Consider the following 20,425-nt stretch of genomic DNA (forward strand, 5'->3'; position numbering starts at 1 on the left):
TTTTGTTTAGCTGAAAATGTGAGTATTGTTGATATTGCTTCATAATTAATTATAATGAGACTCATGTTATTTGCCACTCAATGAAATATGACTAAGATCAATGTCATTGATTGGTCAGTAAGTTGGTCCACTTTGATCCAGACTTTTATATTTCATCAGCTGTTGCATAGTTTTAGAATTTTGTGCAAAGATTCATGATCCCCCTACATTTGGAATCCTGTGACCTTTCCTGTACAGTCAAAATATTGAAAATTTGTATCATACAATATGCTGTGAATGTTAATATCAGTATTTTACTATTTTCAAAGTAACAATAAACCCACTGTAGCCATTTTCTACTGACATCATGCTCAACATGGCAAGCTCTAATACTGCAATAATGCTATAATGACGTGTTCTAGGTCTGCGGATGGTGTGAATATAGGGATCTGGTACCCTCCAGGTTGATCAGCAGCTGTTAAGGTGATGTACACTGAAAATCAAGAGGCACACCTCTATAAAGGTAACTCATTTGGGACAGACAGCTAAGTTAGCTAATTTTAGCATTTAATCTATTCATTGTAAATGTTGTGTTAGAAGCTAACATCACTGTTTGTAAGCTAATATTGCCACAACTGTTAGTTAGCATACCTACCATTAGCTAGGGATGCACAATTGTCCTGTCTTAAACTGTAGCACTAACAAACTGTAAGAAAATGTAATGCATTATGTTAACCTTTACTATTAACCTTAACTATGCTTATGAGTAATCTAAAATGTTTACCAGACAAAGATGAAAAAACTTCTAAATGTCATCCCCATCAGAGTTGCTAGTAAGTTGTCTTTCTGCTGAAATATCATTGAATTTTATTGACCTTTATTTAGTGATATGACCTTTAAAACATGTATTATATAATATTAATTATTAACAATCATAATTATTATTATTGGTATTCGCAGTGGTGGACAAAGTACACTAGCTTTTAAGATTACTTAAGTACTTTTTACAGTATCTCAAAGCGTTGTATTTTCACAATACATAAATGCTGTCAAGAATAAGATATGTATCATTCTTCATTTCAAAAACCTCTAACTCGGGCTGAAGATATGGCCATGGGTGCTCAGTTGGAGAATCATAGCCATCATTACCACCTCTAAATGAACTGCATGATCTGAGTGGGATTTGCGCTGCGTTTGCTCCACATTCAACCGTGGAGACTCACAATATACAGGTATGACTAAACCACTGAGACAAACAGAACTACACAAACACATTTTACTGTCTTAGGGATCAGATTTCAGAAAAGAGGAAATTCATGAGCTGACTTCAAAGCTAGAGTAGTGAGTAACTAGAGCACTGATAGAAATGTAGTGGAGTCAAAAGTACAATAATTGTCTTCTAAATGTAGTGCAGTAAAAGTAATCAGTATCCCCAAAAAATAATACTCGAGTAAAGTACTTAAGTGCAGTTCTCAAGTACATTTACTCTGCTACTGTCAACCACTGATTATTAGTAAGAATAATTGTAGTTATTATTAATAATATTTATTATTATTATTATTAAGAATAACATTTGTAGTAGTATTAATACTATCAATAGTTATTAATATTATTATTATTATAATAATACTTGTATTTATAAAAAATTGTAATTACTAATAATAATACAAATGTATAAGACTAATATAGCGCTTCTCTAAGTACTCGCGCTTTACATGAAGTGGGAACAATAAAAACAAAATAAATGAATTTTTTTTTTGAGACCTATAATAACTTGCAATTTTCACCAGATTCAATGAGTGTGCAAAAATATCCGCGCTTTCATTCATGTTCAGGGGGCCAAACTAGGATTCCCTAGGCAGAAGAATAATAACGACCCTTAGGGTTACAATAGGGCCTTCGCCACCAGCGGTGCTCGGGCCCTAATGAAAAACAAAAACACATGGGGAGGGAGTAGAGGTCAAGTGTTGTAGGCATTTTTGAACACGTGGGTTCTGAGTTGATTTTTAAATGAGAGAAGAGTCAGAATTGCGGATGTTTTGGGGGAGAGTTCAAGAGTTCGGGCAGCGATGGCAAAGGTACAGTGCTTGGTCTTGGTGATGGGGGGATAGGAGATTAACATCTTATGATCTGAGGCGGCAAGATAGTGAGTGGTGTTTGAGGAGTTTGGTCAGGTATGAGGGGGCAAGGGTATTGATGTTACTTATTGACGGTATTAACGTTACTTTCTTCTCTATTCCAGTTACACTTATAGAGACAGTTTAAAATGAAAACAACAAATGAATGTTCAAATGCTGACCATGTTGATGAAGATGCATCTTGCGAACAATATGACACACATGACAGAACAGGCAGACACCAGAGAGTGACTTGTTTTCTTTCTTTATGTAAATTGTTCAGGTTGTGGATATGTCAGATTCTGACACGTTTGACTCAATCAAAACAGAGACCTGCAGCAGTCGTCTGCTCTGAGTTTTTATCAATAGTACAGCATCATTTTTTTATACAAAAATTGCACTTTTCAAAACACAGGTTTTATTTTGTTGTCAGTTTGATTTTCTGTAATGAAATTGTGGCAGATTTTAACTTCTGAAAACAAAATCCAAAGATCTGACCAACCAAAAATACTGCAAGGAACATTTTACATCATGTTGGAAATCCAGAGCAATAATCTCACGCTAGCATTCACACACAACAATTTACTGATCAAATAAAAAATCTGCACAAAATTAAAACAAATTTCTTCAGCAAAAGTTTTTTTTTTTTTCAAGTACAATAACTTACAATCTGAAAAGATCAATTCAAAAGAAATTATCAAAATGAACACTCCCTCATTTACACACATCAATTCAAAAATCCATCTTATCAAAAGAACTTCTTTGCTGCTGCTTCCTGTTGACTCCTGCAAGAGAAAACAAGGTTAGAAAGCTGCTTGTACCCACAGGTATGAGTATGAAGGACTGAAACATAGAGATGTCTTACTTGTACATGACGTAGCAGAAGAACAGAATGGACTGGACGACAATGAAGATTGCAAAGTGAACCGTGGATAAACAAGTTGGCATAGGAGGCATCTCAGGACACTTAATAGCCTTCTCAGCAGGATTCTGTGGGTGAAAACAAACATGAAAAATTCAATCAGGAGAATTCTGATTGATTATTTATAAACTGCTCCAGGCTCTGGTCCATACCTGGGCATTTCGTTGAACCAGGTGCTCCACGTCTCTTTTGACCATGTGCAGATGTTCCTTGATGTCGTTGAAGTGCTGGATGGTTTCATACGATCCCAAACCAATTGTATTTCCCTGCTGTTGGGCGGAGCCAATCTGTTTCAGGGACTCATAAAAGGAATTTCTGCAATGACAAAAAAAAATACATGGTTCTTTAATTTACAATTTACAGGCTGAAGAGCACACAGTGGTGCAGTATCATTGTACAAAAATACATCAATACCATGGCTGGTTCCCAGAGCACAGAGAAAAATCATATTTAGTGTAACAGCCTTTTGATACATAGTAAATGTCAAAGCACTATAGGCACAATGTTGGCTCCTCTCAATCTGGGATGTGTTTTCAGTGAATTCATGTTGGGAAACATGATGTCCACTAAATATGCTCCTTGGTATCTTTTATTAACAGTAATTCATATTGTCCAAATATAATCTCTTAATCCGTATTCGCTTGAGACTACATATTCTTAAAGTTTGAAAAACAGAAAATTACCATCTGATAAAAGAGGTCATGATTGCTAAATTAATCCCTTATAAAAACATGTTCTTATGACAGATTACAAGTACAGGAGGTTCAGAAACAGACCACAGAGGAACACTCTGGAATTATGGCATCAAGAGTCTGGTTTTACGGCTAAAGACAAAAAAATGTGATGTTTTGGGGAATTCACCATATGCACAATAGCTTCTGTCTGTGTTAGGTTTAGGACTGTAGGACTGTAGGCCTCTGGAATTATGAAGAAAAGTACCCATGATTAAAGAACCTAACGAAGATCTAGTTTAATTTGCGGTGTGGCCAAACTGATTATGATTATTGAGACAAATATCAAGATTGTATCTTGAAAGTTAGGATTAATTTGGCCCTATTTTTTTTGTAAACTTAAAGCACATATACTTTTATATAAAGATGCTTTAAACCTGGGAGTGGTCAGCAGATTTACAGACAATTTGATGAAGTTTAATGGTATAACAAGGACACTATTTTTAAAGCTCCTGTGAGGAAATTTTGGTTTGTGTCGATTTTGGTGCCCCCTGTGGACAAAGCGATCTTTAGGCGTTTTTCGACCGCAGGAACTTTACCCCGGAACTAGGTGTGTTTCGACTGGAGGAACCAGGGTCTAAATTTAGTTCAGGGGTAGATAATCTTCCCCCTGAAAAGCCCCTGCTTTGGGGGGTAGTACTTTTCAAAGGTACTGGGACTTTCGGTTGAACGTAACGGTGTTTGTGGAGTTTACACAGTTGTTGAAACACAGAGGGAGTTCCTGGGAATGCATACTAGTTTTTTTTTCTCTCCATACGTCACTGGCCTGATTTGCACAATCTACTTGGGACTTCAGCTCGCGGTCGAAACGCAGACAACTATGGGGGCACAGGAACATTTTAGTTCCGGGGAAAGTAGTTCTGGGGGCTAAAAGACCTCGGAACTCTTGGTCGAAATGCACCCTTTTATCCTGTACATGTGTAATAAGTGTTAATAAATGACCCTGCACTCCTTCAACAGTCTAATGTCACTCACCAAGATTATTTGTAGTGGAATGTACACTTGACAGAGCCCATTTAAGATGGACTAAAGCGAAGCGGAAAACTGTCTTGTAAATCACACATCTAGGAGGGGACCATGAATGCTGAAAGTTTTTGCACAGTTAGAATTTCTAAACTCCTCTCAGTCTGTTGAAGGTTTGTTTTGTCTGCCGAATCCTGCCATGCTTTGCTTGTCAAATCACTTTGTAAACATTTGTTTCTAAAGGTGCTATACAAATAAAGTTATTATTATTATTAAATACTACAGCTAAAAAATGCCAAACTACATTTTGCATGTATTACAACAGCCTGGCTCTGTAGTAGAGGAGTCTGGGTGCTTAACTGGTCTGCATTTAGTCCCAATTTTTAACCCATTGAAAACATTTGGCCCAACACAACAAGTATGTCAAAGAATCAAAACTGTTGAGCACCTGGAACCCTGTATTAGGTAAGAATGGGACAACATTTCACTTGTAGAATTAAAAGAACTGGTCAGCTTGGTTCTCAAATGTTTACAGAGTGTTGTTAAAAGAGGCGATGCAACACAATGGTAAATATTCCGCTGTCTCAACTGTTTTGAAACGTGTTGCTGGCATTATTTTAGTTCCAACATTTGATATGTTGTCTTTGGACTGTTTTCAATTAAACAGATGCTTTAATGGTTTAGATTATTTACAAACCATCAAATCCTGTCATCTAAATGCTGTTGTTTCCTTTAAGTTCATCATTTTACCTGGCTGCAAAACCAATTTCTCTTCAGGGACGATCCAGTTTAAGATGAAAAGTTGTTATCAGCCAGTACTCTCCTAAAGGACTTGATATAGTTTAAACACACAATGTAAAACTGGAGCTCAACTGATGTAACAACCTACAAACGTAAGATCCTTATTGAATGACATAACAGAGGTTTTACCCAAGCGGCAACATCTGGTCTCAAACTATGAAGCCCATGTGGAAGTGTTACAAACTGCAATTCATCAAGAATCCGCTTGAGGCTGGCTGCAGAAACACTGGAAACCACATAAACACCAATTCAAAAAAGACGATATTTGCAGCATTAATAAACATGTTTACAGCCTGGTTCAAAAAACGACTTGGCTCTACGTAGCTAATTTCTCTATCGGCACACACTGTACGAGGGTGAATTTTTCTCTAACGCGACGGCTCAGAAGATATTAAGATTATGAGTTTTTGGCCCAATTAAGGACATGACTGACCTGACTCCTGGACGGGAACACATAGCTATTGGCTAGGAGGCTAAAACTCCGCCCCTTTACGTCACACTATGCCTGGTTGACTTCCGCATTTCCAATATGGCTGCCGCCGTCGATTGGCTTCAAAACAGCGCACAGGAACAGATGGGTGATTTCATGGATACTACGTCCATTATTTATACAGTCTATGGTTTTACCTTATAAGTTGTATAAGGTTTGATAGGGAGGTTGATACCACCAGTGTCCCTATATGACCTTTTAATCTACAGCTGTCAGCCAGTAAACTATGCTTAGCATAAAAACTGGAAACAAGGGAAGACACAGAGCCTGGCTATGTCCAAAGATATAGAACCTATAAGCACTTTTAAACCTCTCAACTTGTAAATTGGTGTAATTTGTACAAATAAGACTTTGTACTGGGGAACGTAGTGGTCGAAGCGCACAGCCCATATACAGGCCTTGACTTCCAACCTCTAAGGTTTGCTGCATGTCTTCCCCCACTCTCTACTCCCCACATTTTCTCTCTCTCTCTCTCTCTCTACAGCTTTCCTATCCAATAAAGGCAAAAATGCCAAAAAACATATATAAAAAATAAATAAATAAAAGACTGAGTCCAAATGACAATCACTAGTAATATGAGGGAGTTTGGCTCTTTCCTGTATACCCGCAGTGACCACCTTGAGTCTTGGTGTCTTTGTTGGCTGCCACAATTAAACTTTTCAGAAACTTCCTTTAAATATGTTTGAGGTTGAAAGGAACAAAAGTTATAGTCGAGGGATATAAAAGACACAACCAAAATCTACTGTTATATTTCTATATGTCTAAACAGAAGCCCTTCAACAGTACGACTAAGCAGCAGGAGTCATGAGCAGGGCAAAACAGTCATTTCAGAAACAGAGCTGACCCCTTTCCAACTGACCACCAATGCTGATTTCTCCAATTTTTCATTCATTCTCCCCTGAAAAAGACATTAAAGCGTAAAATCCCAAACCATTCCTTTCCTGTCTCTCCAGTGATAAAAATCTCAAATCTGTAAAGATGTATCTTCCTTTTCAATTTCATCAGTAAATGAAGTAAAATACAGTTGAAAGCATTCTCAGAGGAGAATAACAACATCTAAGCCGGGATCATATATCTCCACAAAATGAAATTTCTTAAAGTTGATTACTTACAAGGAGAAAGCAATAAGTTTCCCTTATCATCTTAAACACATCTAAGACGATTAGAAAGAAAAAAGTGATCGGACAAATGAAAGGAATTCTGGTCGTGTTAGTAGGAAGGCTCCAAGGGCAGATTGTGACAAGAAATCAATTGGGAGGAAAAGCATGTTTTGCTTGTGTATGACAGATTTATTTAAAGACTCCTAATCTGATAAGGACAAAACGTTGCTAAGATGTGGCCTTTTCTTGCTCGGCCACATGGCTGCGGTCTGAAGAGAGGGACAGGGATGACATATAAACAAAATCTAATTTGTTCACAGAGGAAAATAAATGTCCCTTGAGAAAGTAAGTGAGCATTTATTAAACCCTACATCTAATCTTCATCTGCTACAAGTGACCCATTTCTGAGCAGAACGCCCTCCTTGGATATTTAAAGAGTGTGAGATGAGGTCCTATCATAAACCATGTATTTATAAAGATGGGTCAGGATAAACTGAGAGCTTAATCTACACAGTAATACAGATCAGTGGCTCACATTAGCACATTAGAGGGAGCAGCTGCAGCCTTTTGACAGGGTCTGAACTTATTTAGGGACAATCAGATTACTCCAGTGCACCACCTCCTCCTTGTATTTTCATTTTAACAATCTGTTTCTGGAAACGCACTCATCAGTCTTTCTCTGCCGTCCATACAAAGAACTGAGAGTGATGTTCTGGGTCAACAGTATGATAAAGAAAATCATGTATGCAATGTCATTTGAGGATGAATGTTCTGCTGGATTTAGGGCATTTAAACAGCTTGGTTCTTTATGATACACTACTAAGACTGAGAGATTAATGTTAAATAAAATACAATCTTTAATATGTATTTTGATTAATTCCTAATGCCTTCAAAATTAAGACACAATCAAATTGCAGAGACAGGATGTTCATATGAGGAAATACACATAATATCCAAGTTTATACAGTTGTTTTTTGTAAATGAAAAAATGTTCCAAATTCATGTGAATTAACTATTTTACCTGCTAATTCAAAATAAGCCGACTAGTTGGATTATTCATAACTTAATTATTGTTAAAATGTAAGAAAAATCATCATCAAACCCTCTTGTCCATCTAAAGAAGGTCAGGTTTAAAAAAAAGATTTTCTTTTGTTTAAATCTGTTGCGTGCTCTCAGTGACTAAGCCCAAAAGCACCTTAGGCAAGTAATACAAAAGCACAAATATGTTATTGACAAGCTGTAAACATGAAAAAAATGCAATTGGTTCACCTAATCAGGCTTACTTACTATAAGAACAAAAATCAAAGAGTCATTTGAATCTTTGCCAAAGAAGGCACAGCATCATAAAATCTCTTAAGCTGTATTATCTTAGTGTAAAAACACATGCAGGCCAACATCTGAGAGGAGACCATCTCTATAATTAAAGACTAGATTACAGCGGGGTACTACCATACCTATCATTTCTTAATGCGTAACAAAGCTTACAACTAAAGCATGTTTTCCCTCATGTATACATTTTGAGTCTTTTGCTCATTTTTTTTTTTGCATGAAACTAAAAACAGACGAGGTAGCTTTGCATCTCCATCCAGGGTTAATCAGTCACAACAGCACCAACCTCTTTTACATCTGGCTTTGCATAGTGTTGCAAAAGAGAAGCTGTTAGGATGCATCTATTGGGCCCTACATCAATTAGTGTTAAATGATAACAGGAGATTTTAAAATATGGATATTAAGGATGTCCTGATCAGTTTTTTTCAATACTGTGTGTCTGCTGATACCGAATCTCAATCCGATACTTGTATTTGCTTTAACTTTAAAGTGGAGGAATCCATCCACCTAACAATGACATGGGACAAACTTCTAAACTCAAGACACATCAGGTCTGTAATCACTAATTTGTATCATTTGCTGTCTCTCTCCCTCTCTCACTTTCTCTCTGTTAGTGTGTGTGTGTGTGTGTGTGTGTGTGTGTGTGTGTGTGTGTGTGTGTGTGTGTGTGTGTGTGTGTGTGTGTGTGTGTGTGTATTCACATATTTTACAGATTTAACGTATGCATTTTTACTTGTGTGATACACTGATATGTTGGTCCATGTTTATTTGGTCCAACTCTGGACATATCTCTCTATTATGCTGAATGGCACTTTAATGCGCTTACTTGCACTTTTGTGTAACTTATGCTCTTGTGATGTATTATTGTTTTCATTGTCATGCTATCATGATGTGTTGTTTCCATCTGTTATTTATCATTATCGTTTGTTATGAACTCTGTTTTGACCTGCCGGGGAGTATGGATGAAAATTAGCCCTTTAGCTAACTCTGGCATATTAACATGGATGCTACGCTGAAATGATCATCAATACGCCCTGTCCCTTTAAATAAATAAATAAAATAAATATTTGCTATAAAAGTAACATCAGACACATCATGCTTTAAATCACATTGTATGTGTTGTCACAAACTCTGCTGTACAGCTTTGGTAAGACGGTGTCTGATAATGCCGAGACTGAACATACCCTGGATCCCAAAGCTCTGCAAGCTGGCAAAAATCTGCATCTCTACCAGGGATATGGGCTGGTTGTCCAAAGTGATGAACTCAACCACCTTCTCTGTAATCTTTTTGGCCTATTCTCTCACTTGAGGACATTTATCCTGCCAGAGTATTTTGCTTTGGGGTTGCATCCTTTGTTGTGCGGCTGTTGTGTTTGAGAATGTCGTCGCATGTTTAGTTTTTGGATGTATCAATTTTGTAGTATTGAACACAGCTCTAGTGCTACTACATCACAAAATGACGGCATTGCATATAATGCAAGTGTCTGTTGGACTGTTTTTGCTGTCTAGTTTAGAATATTTTCAGAGCTGTGACATTTTAGCCCTGGTCCCATGTCCCTGGAGAGTTACTGTACGGTGCCGTAAAGCAGTTCTTTTTGCAATAATCTGGCTGGCTGTTCACATGTGTGTGTAAAGTAAAGTTTTAGCCATGGCTGGACTTCTCTATGAATCATAGACCGTATAAAATATGGACGTAGTATCCGTGACGTCACCCTTCTGTTTCTGAAGCGCTGTTTTGAGGCCAATCGTCGTCGGCAGCCATATTGCTGCTGTCGAGCGAGTGTGACGTAAAGAGGCTGGCTTTTAGCCTCCTAGCTAACAGCTACAGAGTTCCTGCCTGTCAATCAAGTCAGCTGTGCCTCTCATTGAAAGACTCTAGCCTTAGAAAATAATTCACACCCCTACAGTGTGTGCTGATTGAGAAATGAGCTATCCAGACTACACTTGTCTTTTGTACCAGGCTGTAAACATGTTTATTTCTGCTATAAAGATCGTCTTTTTTGAATTGGTGTGTATGTGGTTTCTGGTACTTCAGGAGCCAGCCTCAAGCGGATCCTCAATGAACTACAGTTTTTAGCACTTCCGCATTGGACTCATATTTTTAGACTGGAGGTTGCCGCTTGATATCAATATCTTGTTTATTATTTTCTAAATATACATTCTATTTTTCTAGTATGTACAGTTAGAAAAACCCAAAACACTTGCTTACACCAAGTCACTCAGGCATTTGTGTTCTGCTGCAAATTGTTGGCTTTGTGAATGATCAGGGTGAGATTATCAGCTCAAATTGCCAATTAAAAGATGGCCAGATCTCCAACAGTTGAGATTGGGACATCCCTAATAGTTATGTAATGTGTTGTTATAAATTAGAAATGTATTGAAACAGGATATCCCATGCTGGCAAGGAAACAGACTGATAACATAACTGATGTCTCTTTGTGACCTAATAAAGAGCATTGATTATTTCTCTGTAGTTATTTGTATGCGAGTATGTGTTACAAGAGGGTATTAACAGCTCACTGCAGAAAAGGCCTTGTTAGAATTTTCAACACCAAAGATCCAGAGTAAGTTGCATGTTATACATTTTAAATACAGACAGACTACTTTTTATGGTCAAAAAACACTATTTACACTTTGTGACTGACTCATTTAGGGCCTGTGTCCACTAGCAGCATTTTTGCACTGGCAGCGCCCAAAACCTAGATTTCAGAATCAGAATCAGAATCAGCTTTATTCGCCAAGTATGCTTGAACACACAAGGAATTTGACTTCAGTAAACTGTGCTCTCTTTGTACAAGGCAGAATAGGAATAAGAATAAGAACTACAATAAAAAATAAAATAAAAATATAATAACAATAACCTTAGCTATAAATACAAAGAAACAACAAATAGGCTTGACTAATATATACTCATAGCGCTTCTTAGAAAAAGTTGTCCAACAGCACTTCCACTTTGCTTGTAGACTGTTACGTTTGTTTCAAAATGCTCTGAATGCTTCATACTTGCTTTATTGAATGAAATTTTACAACCCCATAAAAAATGCTAAAAATGTTGTTATAGCTTTAACTTGTACCCTTAAAAAAACTAGTATAATTAGTTTCTCCTTCCCATTCCCGACCTCTGCCACTGTTGTTGTAAAAGTAAATTGATTTCAGAGGTCCATCCTGTTCTGAATTTTGATTGGTCAGTGATAGAGAAGTGACTGTAGCAAACGCAGTAATGTTCCAAAAGTTGAACTATTTTCAACTGTGAGCACAGCCTCAAAAAACAGCTAGCACCCGGAGCAATGTGTTGCATGTGTTTTGTTTAGAATAGGCACTGTGAGTGCAAAAACACTGTTGGTGGACAAAGGCCCTTAATAATGTTTGCGTTTTTGCTTGGCCATACGTATCCTTCCCCCAAATAATTTCAGCTGCATTTTTGCAACAGTGTCCTTATTTTGGTACGGTCTGAATTATGCAACTGGTGAACTCCTACAGTGTAATTAATCTCTTTAAATCATCACAGCAGACTACAAATCAGTAAAATGGTTTAGAGCTAAAATAAAGCCATTGTGATGATTATCCCATTTAGCACTGGGGCTTTTAGCATGTGTGTGTGTGTTTGTGTGTGCACGTGCATTTGACTGTGGAGGTTACTGTCTCTCCAGATTATCAGCCCTGCAGACACCTGTGACGTTGTGGCCTCTGCATCCTGAGATTAAATATGATTTGAAGGATTTAGGCACCAGGATTTCCTTGTTTTTCTGGAGTATCAGGGCATCTCTTCATGTTTGTTGGAAATAAACAGCTAGTTCTTAAGAATGAAAACAACAATGACACTGTTTTTATTTACCTCAGATCATTCAGGTTTTTCAGAATCTCCTGCTGGGAGGCCACAACGGAGCCTAGCTGTTGTTGACCTACAGTGTCGAGCTGAAAGAAAAATACAACACATGGTCTGAAGGTTACACTCTGCAGCATAGACTCTTGATAATGCAGTCATAAAAAGGCTTTATTAGTTTTCATAACCTGCAATAAAATAAAGTTAACTTCAGTTATAAGTCACACAAATTAAACAAAGAGGATGATTTTAAGCTATCTAAAATTCATGGTCTATTGTAGGACCGTATTTTAAGGTAAGGCAACATATTTTATAACCCATCTGCTAATGCTAGACAACATCTAAAGGTTAGCTTATGGGATTTCAAATATGTTGATTTATCTTAAAACATGGCCCCATTTCCCTCCAGATTCTCCCGACCTCCCTTCATTTTCAATTCTCATGAATCCAGAAGCAACAACTCGTATTAAGTAGAAAACAGTAGCAGTGTAAATGGTTCAGATTCAGTAATTATGTTCCTCACCTGTCCTGACTCTGTGTTCCCCCCCTTCTTGGAGATCTCATCAGTGATGACAGAAACGTATCGCCGCTGCTCATCCAGGATCATAGCGAGCTGTCTGTTCAGCTGTTTTATCTCCAGGTGGATCCGGTTCTGGCCTTCAAACACCTGACGGATCTCTCTGTCATTCACACTCTCATACAAATCCTCAACTGACGGAAGGAGAAACATAAAGGAAGAAAAAACAACAATTAAAACTATTTATGTAACTTCTTTTGCTGGCTCACACATCTTAGAGTATATTATGAGGTTAAATTCTAAACAACACAATAGAAGATAATAAATAGAGTAAAAACATCTTTATTGTTCATTTATTATTTTCTTCACTATATATTTTTCAATATTAATTGAGGCCTTTGATTTCAGAACACTAACTTGGCTCTCCTTGGACGTCCGGGTGCTCTTTCTGAAACTCCTCTTTCTTTTTGTCGAGCTCTTGCTGGAAGTTCTGAAATTCCTCCTGGTACTTGTCCTTCTCTTCTTTAGGAATCTCAGATTCAGGTGGGGGCTTCAATGGGAAAGACAAAAAAAAAGAAAACCTCTCTGAGCTCAATAGAGGCAGTGCTTTGGCTGCGTTGTGCACATGCATGCATGGACTCACGGACACACTCACAGCTAAAGAGAGGTGAATGGCACACACATGATGGAGAATGTTATGGGTAGTAAAAAAAAATGTAGTTACCGGTTGCTGGCCTGGTTCTGAGAGTCTGAATACCAAGAAGGACAAAACATCGTGGTCATCTGATAGAGGAGAGAAAGTCTGGATTAGATTATAAAAACAGATTTTAAAAAATGGTAAACCATAAAAACAGTGGTTTATGAGGAGGGGGTATAAGAACAGGTACTATGAGGTAATACTATGCTTGGTAAAATGTTATAGGAGGGAGACAACTGGATTAAACAGCAGTAATGACAGAGGAATGGGCTCAGAGCAACCATATTTTTTTGTTTTTACCTTTGAAACTTCAGGGAATCACCATAAGTAAAAAGCACTAAAATCCTGCCTCCTTTAGTGAGCAGAAAATGCAAAACTGCGTGTTTCTCCTTTATTAAAAATATATGTCATGGTTTTTAGGAAACAGAAAAATCAACACAACTCTTCTGGCTGACACTGGGATTCTGTGGTCCCTGGAGCACCTTCTTTTCTTTTCTTTTAAAACACAAAGTCCTCACTGACACATCTTCAGGGGAGTGTTTACAAATCAGCCTGTCTCTGCCTCTTTTGACCATCCTTGACAATTTCCGCTGAATTATTTCATATTTCAGCTTCCCCATGAAAACTAGTCCGTTTTCGAGATCACTCATGATGGAATATAATTATTTTGGTTTGAAGACAACAGGAAAAAGTGACTTTCATTTTTTATTTATGTGGAGAATTGATGGAATACCTGCCAGACCACCCGTGGCAGCTGAAATTCCAAAGAAGCCCTGGCTGGGAATGATCATGTTGTCCACTTTAGTGCAGAACTCATAGTCCTCTTTGTCAGGAGTGAAACCGTTGTTGATCATCACCTGAGGGGAGAGATACAACAACAATGCAGCTCAGCAATCACACAAACTATCCTGATTACATTGTGTTACATAAAACAACACCAGGCTGAAAAGTGCTGACAGTTGCCTTTATAATCATATTAACAGAAGGTAAAGACTCTTTTTTTTCTTTTTTGAAGCTCAACATGTGAGGGATTCTGGTTTCTCCTACCGTCATAGTCTTCTTGTAGTACGTGATTTTGGCTCTGATAGGATAGGGTTTGTTCCTGAAGTCTCGTAAACATGTCCCGAGGGCTTGTGTGGTGCCGTCACTGGATCAAAACAACATTATCAGACACAATGTATTGATTACACACATGTAGATTAAAGCACAGTAATCCATGTAGATGCTGCAGATCAGAGACAAATAAATGTGATTTAAGTTTATTAAATAAGTAAATAACATGACTGCTCATGCTTTTGTTTTTGTAAACACTTGCTTAATAGTGCAGTAAACACCGTGAGCTCCAAGACAAACTGGAAAGGCATTGAAAAAGTGATTTAAAGCTTTCACTGGCCCAGGGGAGATTAGGAAAGACAGCGGATTATTTACTTTCGAAGCAAATATAATCATATTTCCTAATCTGCTTTAAGTTAAAAAATTTCAGTTGGTGATGACATCTGAGCAAAGCAGAAGAAATGTTTACTTACTTCTGGTGGTCATAAACAAGGTTGCCATTGTTTCCCACAACAATGATAGCGGGGTTATTTTTCTGGGATGAGGATGAGAAAACAAGGAGACGCATTAATCCCTTTTTCATCTGGAGACTAGAGGTGGCTTTGCTTCAAGGTAATCTTATCCAAAATATCAATCCCATACCTGAGAACATAAATATTATTCTAATGCGACAACAACTGACCCTTAAAAATATTGTTTTGCAAAACACCAACAGATATATGAGTATATAAATAAGCACAAACAAAAATACAGATCAAAAATGATCCAAACTAACATTCAAAATGCCAAATTGACAAATGAAATAGCTCACAATTTCACTTTTATTTGATTACACTTCACCTAAATCACCTAAAAAAGTATTTAATATCAAGAATACAGATTCTGTATTTGTGTTGAAGTAAGCCATCTCTGCATTAGAAGATCTTTGTACAAGAAACAAAGATGAAACATTGATTCAGCAGTGACTCTTTGTCTAGCAGTTTAAACTCAATTAAAACTCTTTCAAGAACAACCTTGGAAATACACAATCATTAATAGTGAGAGCTGAAGTTGACACCTTTCCGTCGTTGTCAAAAGAGTCAAAGAAAACTCCAACTCCATTCCACTTGTCTGCGGCACCATACACGGGACCATCGAGGCCTTGTTCAGAGGTGAACCACATAGCCTGTGTACACAAAGATAACGTAGAGCAAATATTACACGAGGAGGTTATAGCATTCAGATTTAGAGTAATATGTCATATGATTGGTATTTTTGCATGAATATTAGGAATAAACAAAGGCTTAGAAAAAAACTGAGGTTATGCCTTCTTCAAATATGAATTCTGGAGCTAACTTTTAAATTGATTGACATTTAAAAAACACTAAATAAATTAAAACTTTCAAATTAAACATCAGTGTATCTTATTATAATCTCCGCTCACAAAAGGGAAAGAATCAAAATGTGTTAAAAAAATTGCAAATTATTATTTTTCAGATTTCTTTCAGCAACAGCAACAGATTATTTTTCTAGCTTGAGACATTTGGCTTAACAAACACTTGCTGGGAATTGGAATTTTGCCATGAAACATATAAACACTTGACTGTTGCCAAGCTGACGTGTGTGTTTATACATTTCAACAGACCAGCATCTTTGCATTAATTACATTCATCTGCATGTTTTCATTAATCATTCAAACAGTGTCTTGAAATAGAGTAAGTAAGCCCCTGTGCTGTTCAACACAACTTCAGGGATAAGAATCATTGTTGGAAAGAAAAATTATGGTATTTAAACATCTCTAGTTCTGTCAGGTAAGCTAATCTTCATTTAATCTCGCAGTCATAATGACAACATGCGCTCATCATTACACAGTATTATGTTTTTTAACTATTGTGATGAAAGCTCCCTCTAAAATAAATCTTTATGTTCCACAAAACATGGTCACCATATATGGTAGAGCAACAGTTTTATATTACTATGAACAGATCTGTAGGTTGCAGATTAGAGTTGGATACATATACACTCGCTAAGGTTGCAATACTTTCTCAATTTGAGGAATACTTATATTTAATCAATATTTTACTGAGCAAAATATTCTATTTTAGTGTTACAACATATAATATAAACTTGGGCTAAAAGAAGAAGAGGCGCTCATTTAGATTTTGCAAATATCTTATGAAAGCACAAGTTAGCAACATCTGGACTAGCATCCAATGCTAACTCTTGATCATAGACTGTATAAACTGTGGACGTAGTATCCGTGACGTCACCCATCTGTTTCTGAAGCGCTGTTTTGAGGGCCAATCTTTGACAGCAGCCATACTGCTGCTGTTGAGCAATTGTGACATAAAGAGGCTGGGTTTAAGCCTCCTCGCCAACAGCTACAGTGTTCCCGGCTGTCAATCAAGTCAGCTGTGCCTCTCATTGGAAGACTCATAATCTCAATATCTTTGAAATTGCCGCGTTAGAAAAAATTTCAACCCCCTACAGTGTGTGCTGATTGAGGAATTAGCTATACAGACTACACTCGTCTTTTATACCAGGCTGTAAACATGTTTATTTCTGCTGTAAAGATCGTCTTTTTTGAATTGGTGTGTATGTGGTTTCCGGTACTTCTGGAGCCAGCCTCAAGCGGATCCTCTATGAACTGCAGTTTTTAACACTTCCTCATTGAACTCATATTTATAGACCGGAGGTTGCCGCTTGCTCTTGATTCATGCTGCTTAATGTTATAGATACATTTGTTTATAATGTACAAAAGTATGCATGAAAGAAACAGCCTTAGTGTAAATTCATGCACAGTGATAACACCAGTTCAATGTTGTTTAGCTTTAGTGTCCCGCTGAGCAAGGAGGAGAGGCCTTCTGAACTTAGGACGTAGAATTCACCGAAATTGGATACAAACTTTATAACAAATGTAAGAAAAAGAGGAATTATTCATGAGTTTATTCCATAACTGACGTTTCAGGCCTCCTTACCAAACCATCTGCTCCCATTCTGCCTCTTCCTGATACTCTGAATGTCACCTCAGCCTCCCAGTTTTCAAAGCCAACTCTGTTTTTAGTCCATACTGTGCCCCTCTGACTCCTGAGGGATGGCGTGATTCGCACCTGGTCAGCACTGGGAATAGCATCTGGTAGGAGGAGGAGGAGAGGAGAGATGAGTAGGATTTTAGCAGCCTTTCATGTGAAATAATGTGTGAAAATAACATTCCTACTTTTCTGAGAAGTTTCTTACAAGACACATTAAAAGTGAGTTGTAGTTGTTGATGTTTTCTGTGTGAGTCCAAGTTAACCCTCCTGTTATGTTGCGGGTTAAATTGACCCTTTTTAAAGTCTATTTTAGGCAATACATGCCTTCCAAACCAGCATAAAAATCTGGGCGGCATGTGACAGACGAGGAATCGTGTTAATTTATCAAAATCACTTTATAAAAATACAAATTTAAAATAAATAAACAAAAATCTATGTCATGTAAAACTATTTTATTTATATTTAGGGCTCTCCAATGTACATTAAAACAAGTTTTAACATTATTTTTACTGAAAAATGAGTGAGTTATCCTCATTGAACCATGATTTGAGAGAATTAAAGAAAACCAATCTTGATTTAAATGGTTAGTAATGGCGTTAAAATTAGATTTAAAAAAAATAGCATTGGGATTTTTTGGGGGGTTCTGACACTTTTGGATAATTGAATATGCACCGGGTCAAACTGACCCAGGAACATTATTGCTGTTCCATAGAAACGAACATAACAGGAGGGTTAATGACAGCTAACTTATGTTTTGTTAAAGTCAGCTTGTTTTATCAGGGAGTGGCTACTGTCTAACATTGGCACTTTGGCCAACACTGGTTGTTTTTAAATGTGCTATATAAATAAAGTTGACTTGACTTGACTTGACTTGACATTTAGCTGCCCCAGGCTGAGATTTCAGGAACTGATTTCCTCAGATTTGTTTACTCAGTCTGTGTTCACTCAGTGTTAACTCCTGGGACAACAATAGGTTTAAATCAACTCTTACGTATTGCTGCACTTGCTTTACAATGCACTGACTTACCCAACCTTGCACTGGTAAGTACTTGTCAGTGTAGAGTTAAATCAATAACTGAATGTGTATGTTTGTACTAAACAGATAACCCATACTGTCCAGCTTCATTTCAAAGCCATGACTTTTCAAAGCTTATAAAATGTGTATTCAACTTTAAATAGCATGATTGATGTTATAATAACCCCTAACCTCTTTTAAATCAAAGATTAAGACTTTTTTATTTGCCACTGCCTTCCTATCTTAGTTAATTTTAATTCACTTTAAATTAAAATTTTAATGTAATTTTTTATATATTTCTAATTTCCCTTTTATTTTCTGTTTTATTATATTTGTCATTCTAATTATGTTCTTTTATGCCTGTCTGAATGTCTCCAATGCTTTTAATGTTTTAATGTAAAGCACATTGAGTTGCCCTCTTGTATGAAATGCGCTATACAAATAAAGCTGCCTTGCCTTGCCTTGCCTAATGAAACCAACTTTCAGTTACCTAAACTGATATAGGGGAGGTTCATTCAGTGTTATCTCGTGCTGATGCTCATTGAACTCTCAAGTCAGCAACGAGACAACCCTGACTGTGTCTGATGCAAGAATCCAGAGGCTTTTATTTGCATGTGGAGACTTCGAAACTGCAACTGCGTGTTTCTGCAGACATCGGCTGTAGTCAGAGCATTCAAAGCGCTGTTTTTAACAACCAACCTGGACACGTTCACGTACAGCTCCAACACAAAACAACGCTGCTGCAATGCATGCTTTCTTGAATGAGGTTTTGAATGGAAAAAACACTGATACTCTGAACTAAGCAGAAACACGAACGTTTTAAATCATGCACTAGCTGACGTCACCTCGTTGTCCTAATGTTACAATGTTGCTGGAAGTTAAAACGGAGGACGACCAGTGGCTCTGTGATGTTGACAGCTGGACACAAACTTACTTCCAGAGTGGACCCAGAAGGGGATACTGCCGTCAGTTTGAGACAGGTGCGGTCCCTTGAAGCTGTATTTGTACTCAAACCGCCGGTGAGGAGGCTCTTCTGACGGGGAAGAACCCGCGACGTTGTCAGCGAGAGTACAGTGAAATATTAACGTTGTGATAAAAGTTAATATCAACAAACGAGCGCTCACAGCCCGGCGCTGTGCTATGGACACCGCCATGTTTCTGTATCACTGCTGACGTAGCGCTGAGACCACGAGCATGACGGGATGCCTGAAGGGCCAACAGGGCGTTTTCTCATTGGACGGTTTTTTTTTGTTCTTTCTCTCTCTCTTTTTCTGTCTTACAGCTGAGCTGGACTAGCGGGGCCGGCGGTAAACACATGACGCTGTCAAAGAGGAAAATAAATTGAATGAAAAAAAACAAAAAAAAAAACAGACGTTTTTTTTCCATTTAAATGCAGCAGGAAAAAGTACGGAAGAGGATTAGGGCCACTGAAAAAAAAAAAATAATAATAGGGTCAAAATTGTTTTTTTTTATTATTATTCTGAGAAAAAAGTCAGAATTCTTAGAATAAAGTCAGAATTCTTAGACAAAAGTTGGAATTCTGAGAATAAAGTCAGAATTCTGAGAATAAAGTCAGAATTGAGAATAAAGTCAGAGTTCTGATAAAAAAGTCAGAATTCTGAGAAAAAAGTTGGAATTCTGAGAATAAAGTCAGAATTCTGAGAATATAGTCAGAATTCTGAGAATAAAGTCAGAATTCTGAGAATAAAGTCAGAATTGAGAATAAAGTCAGAGTTCTGATAAAAAAGTCAGAATTCTGAGAAAAAAGTTGGAATTCTGAGAATGAAGTCAGAATTCTGACTTTATTCTCACAATAATAATAAAAAAAAATTGACCTTAATTTTTTTTTTTTGTTCAGTGGCCCTACTCCTCTTCCA

General features: G+C 37.3%; 1 protein-coding gene across 1 annotated transcript; it reads right to left on the minus strand.

Moving 5' to 3' along the window:
• Positions 1–2,345: 2,345 nt before the first annotated feature.
• Positions 2,346–19,891, minus strand: lman1 (lectin, mannose-binding, 1). The gene is made up of 13 exons (XM_034710330.1): positions 19,483–19,891; positions 17,480–17,634; positions 15,580–15,687; positions 14,996–15,057; positions 14,517–14,616; positions 14,203–14,326; positions 13,497–13,555; positions 13,190–13,322; positions 12,779–12,966; positions 12,268–12,347; positions 3,171–3,333; positions 2,962–3,086; positions 2,346–2,881 (listed from the first exon to the last, which is right to left on the minus strand). The coding sequence occupies exons 1-13, from the start codon at positions 19,700–19,702 to the stop codon at positions 2,845–2,847; spliced, it is 1,554 nt and encodes a 517-aa protein (XP_034566221.1). The 5' UTR covers positions 19,703–19,891; the 3' UTR covers positions 2,346–2,844.
• Between the last annotated feature and the right edge of the window lie 534 nt (positions 19,892–20,425).

This window comes from Notolabrus celidotus, chromosome 19, assembly GCF_009762535.1.
Source record: "Notolabrus celidotus isolate fNotCel1 chromosome 19, fNotCel1.pri, whole genome shotgun sequence".
Lineage (NCBI taxonomy): Eukaryota > Metazoa > Chordata > Actinopteri > Labriformes > Labridae > Notolabrus > Notolabrus celidotus.

Bases quoted from the DNA above. Each gene is read 5' to 3' on its own strand.
- lman1 (XM_034710330.1), bottom strand. From the start codon at position 19,702: ATGGCGGTGTCCATAGCACAGCGCCGGGCTGTGAGCGCTCGTTTGTTG. The intron at 12,967-13,189 runs GTTAGTGTTCTG...TCCTTCCGTCAG, and splicing joins GGACGTCCAAGGAGAGCCAA to TTGAGGATTTGTATGAGAGT. The intron at 3,334-12,267 runs GTAAATAAAAAC...TTGTCATTGCAG, and splicing joins AAAAACCTGAATGATCTGAG to AAATTCCTTTTATGAGTCCC.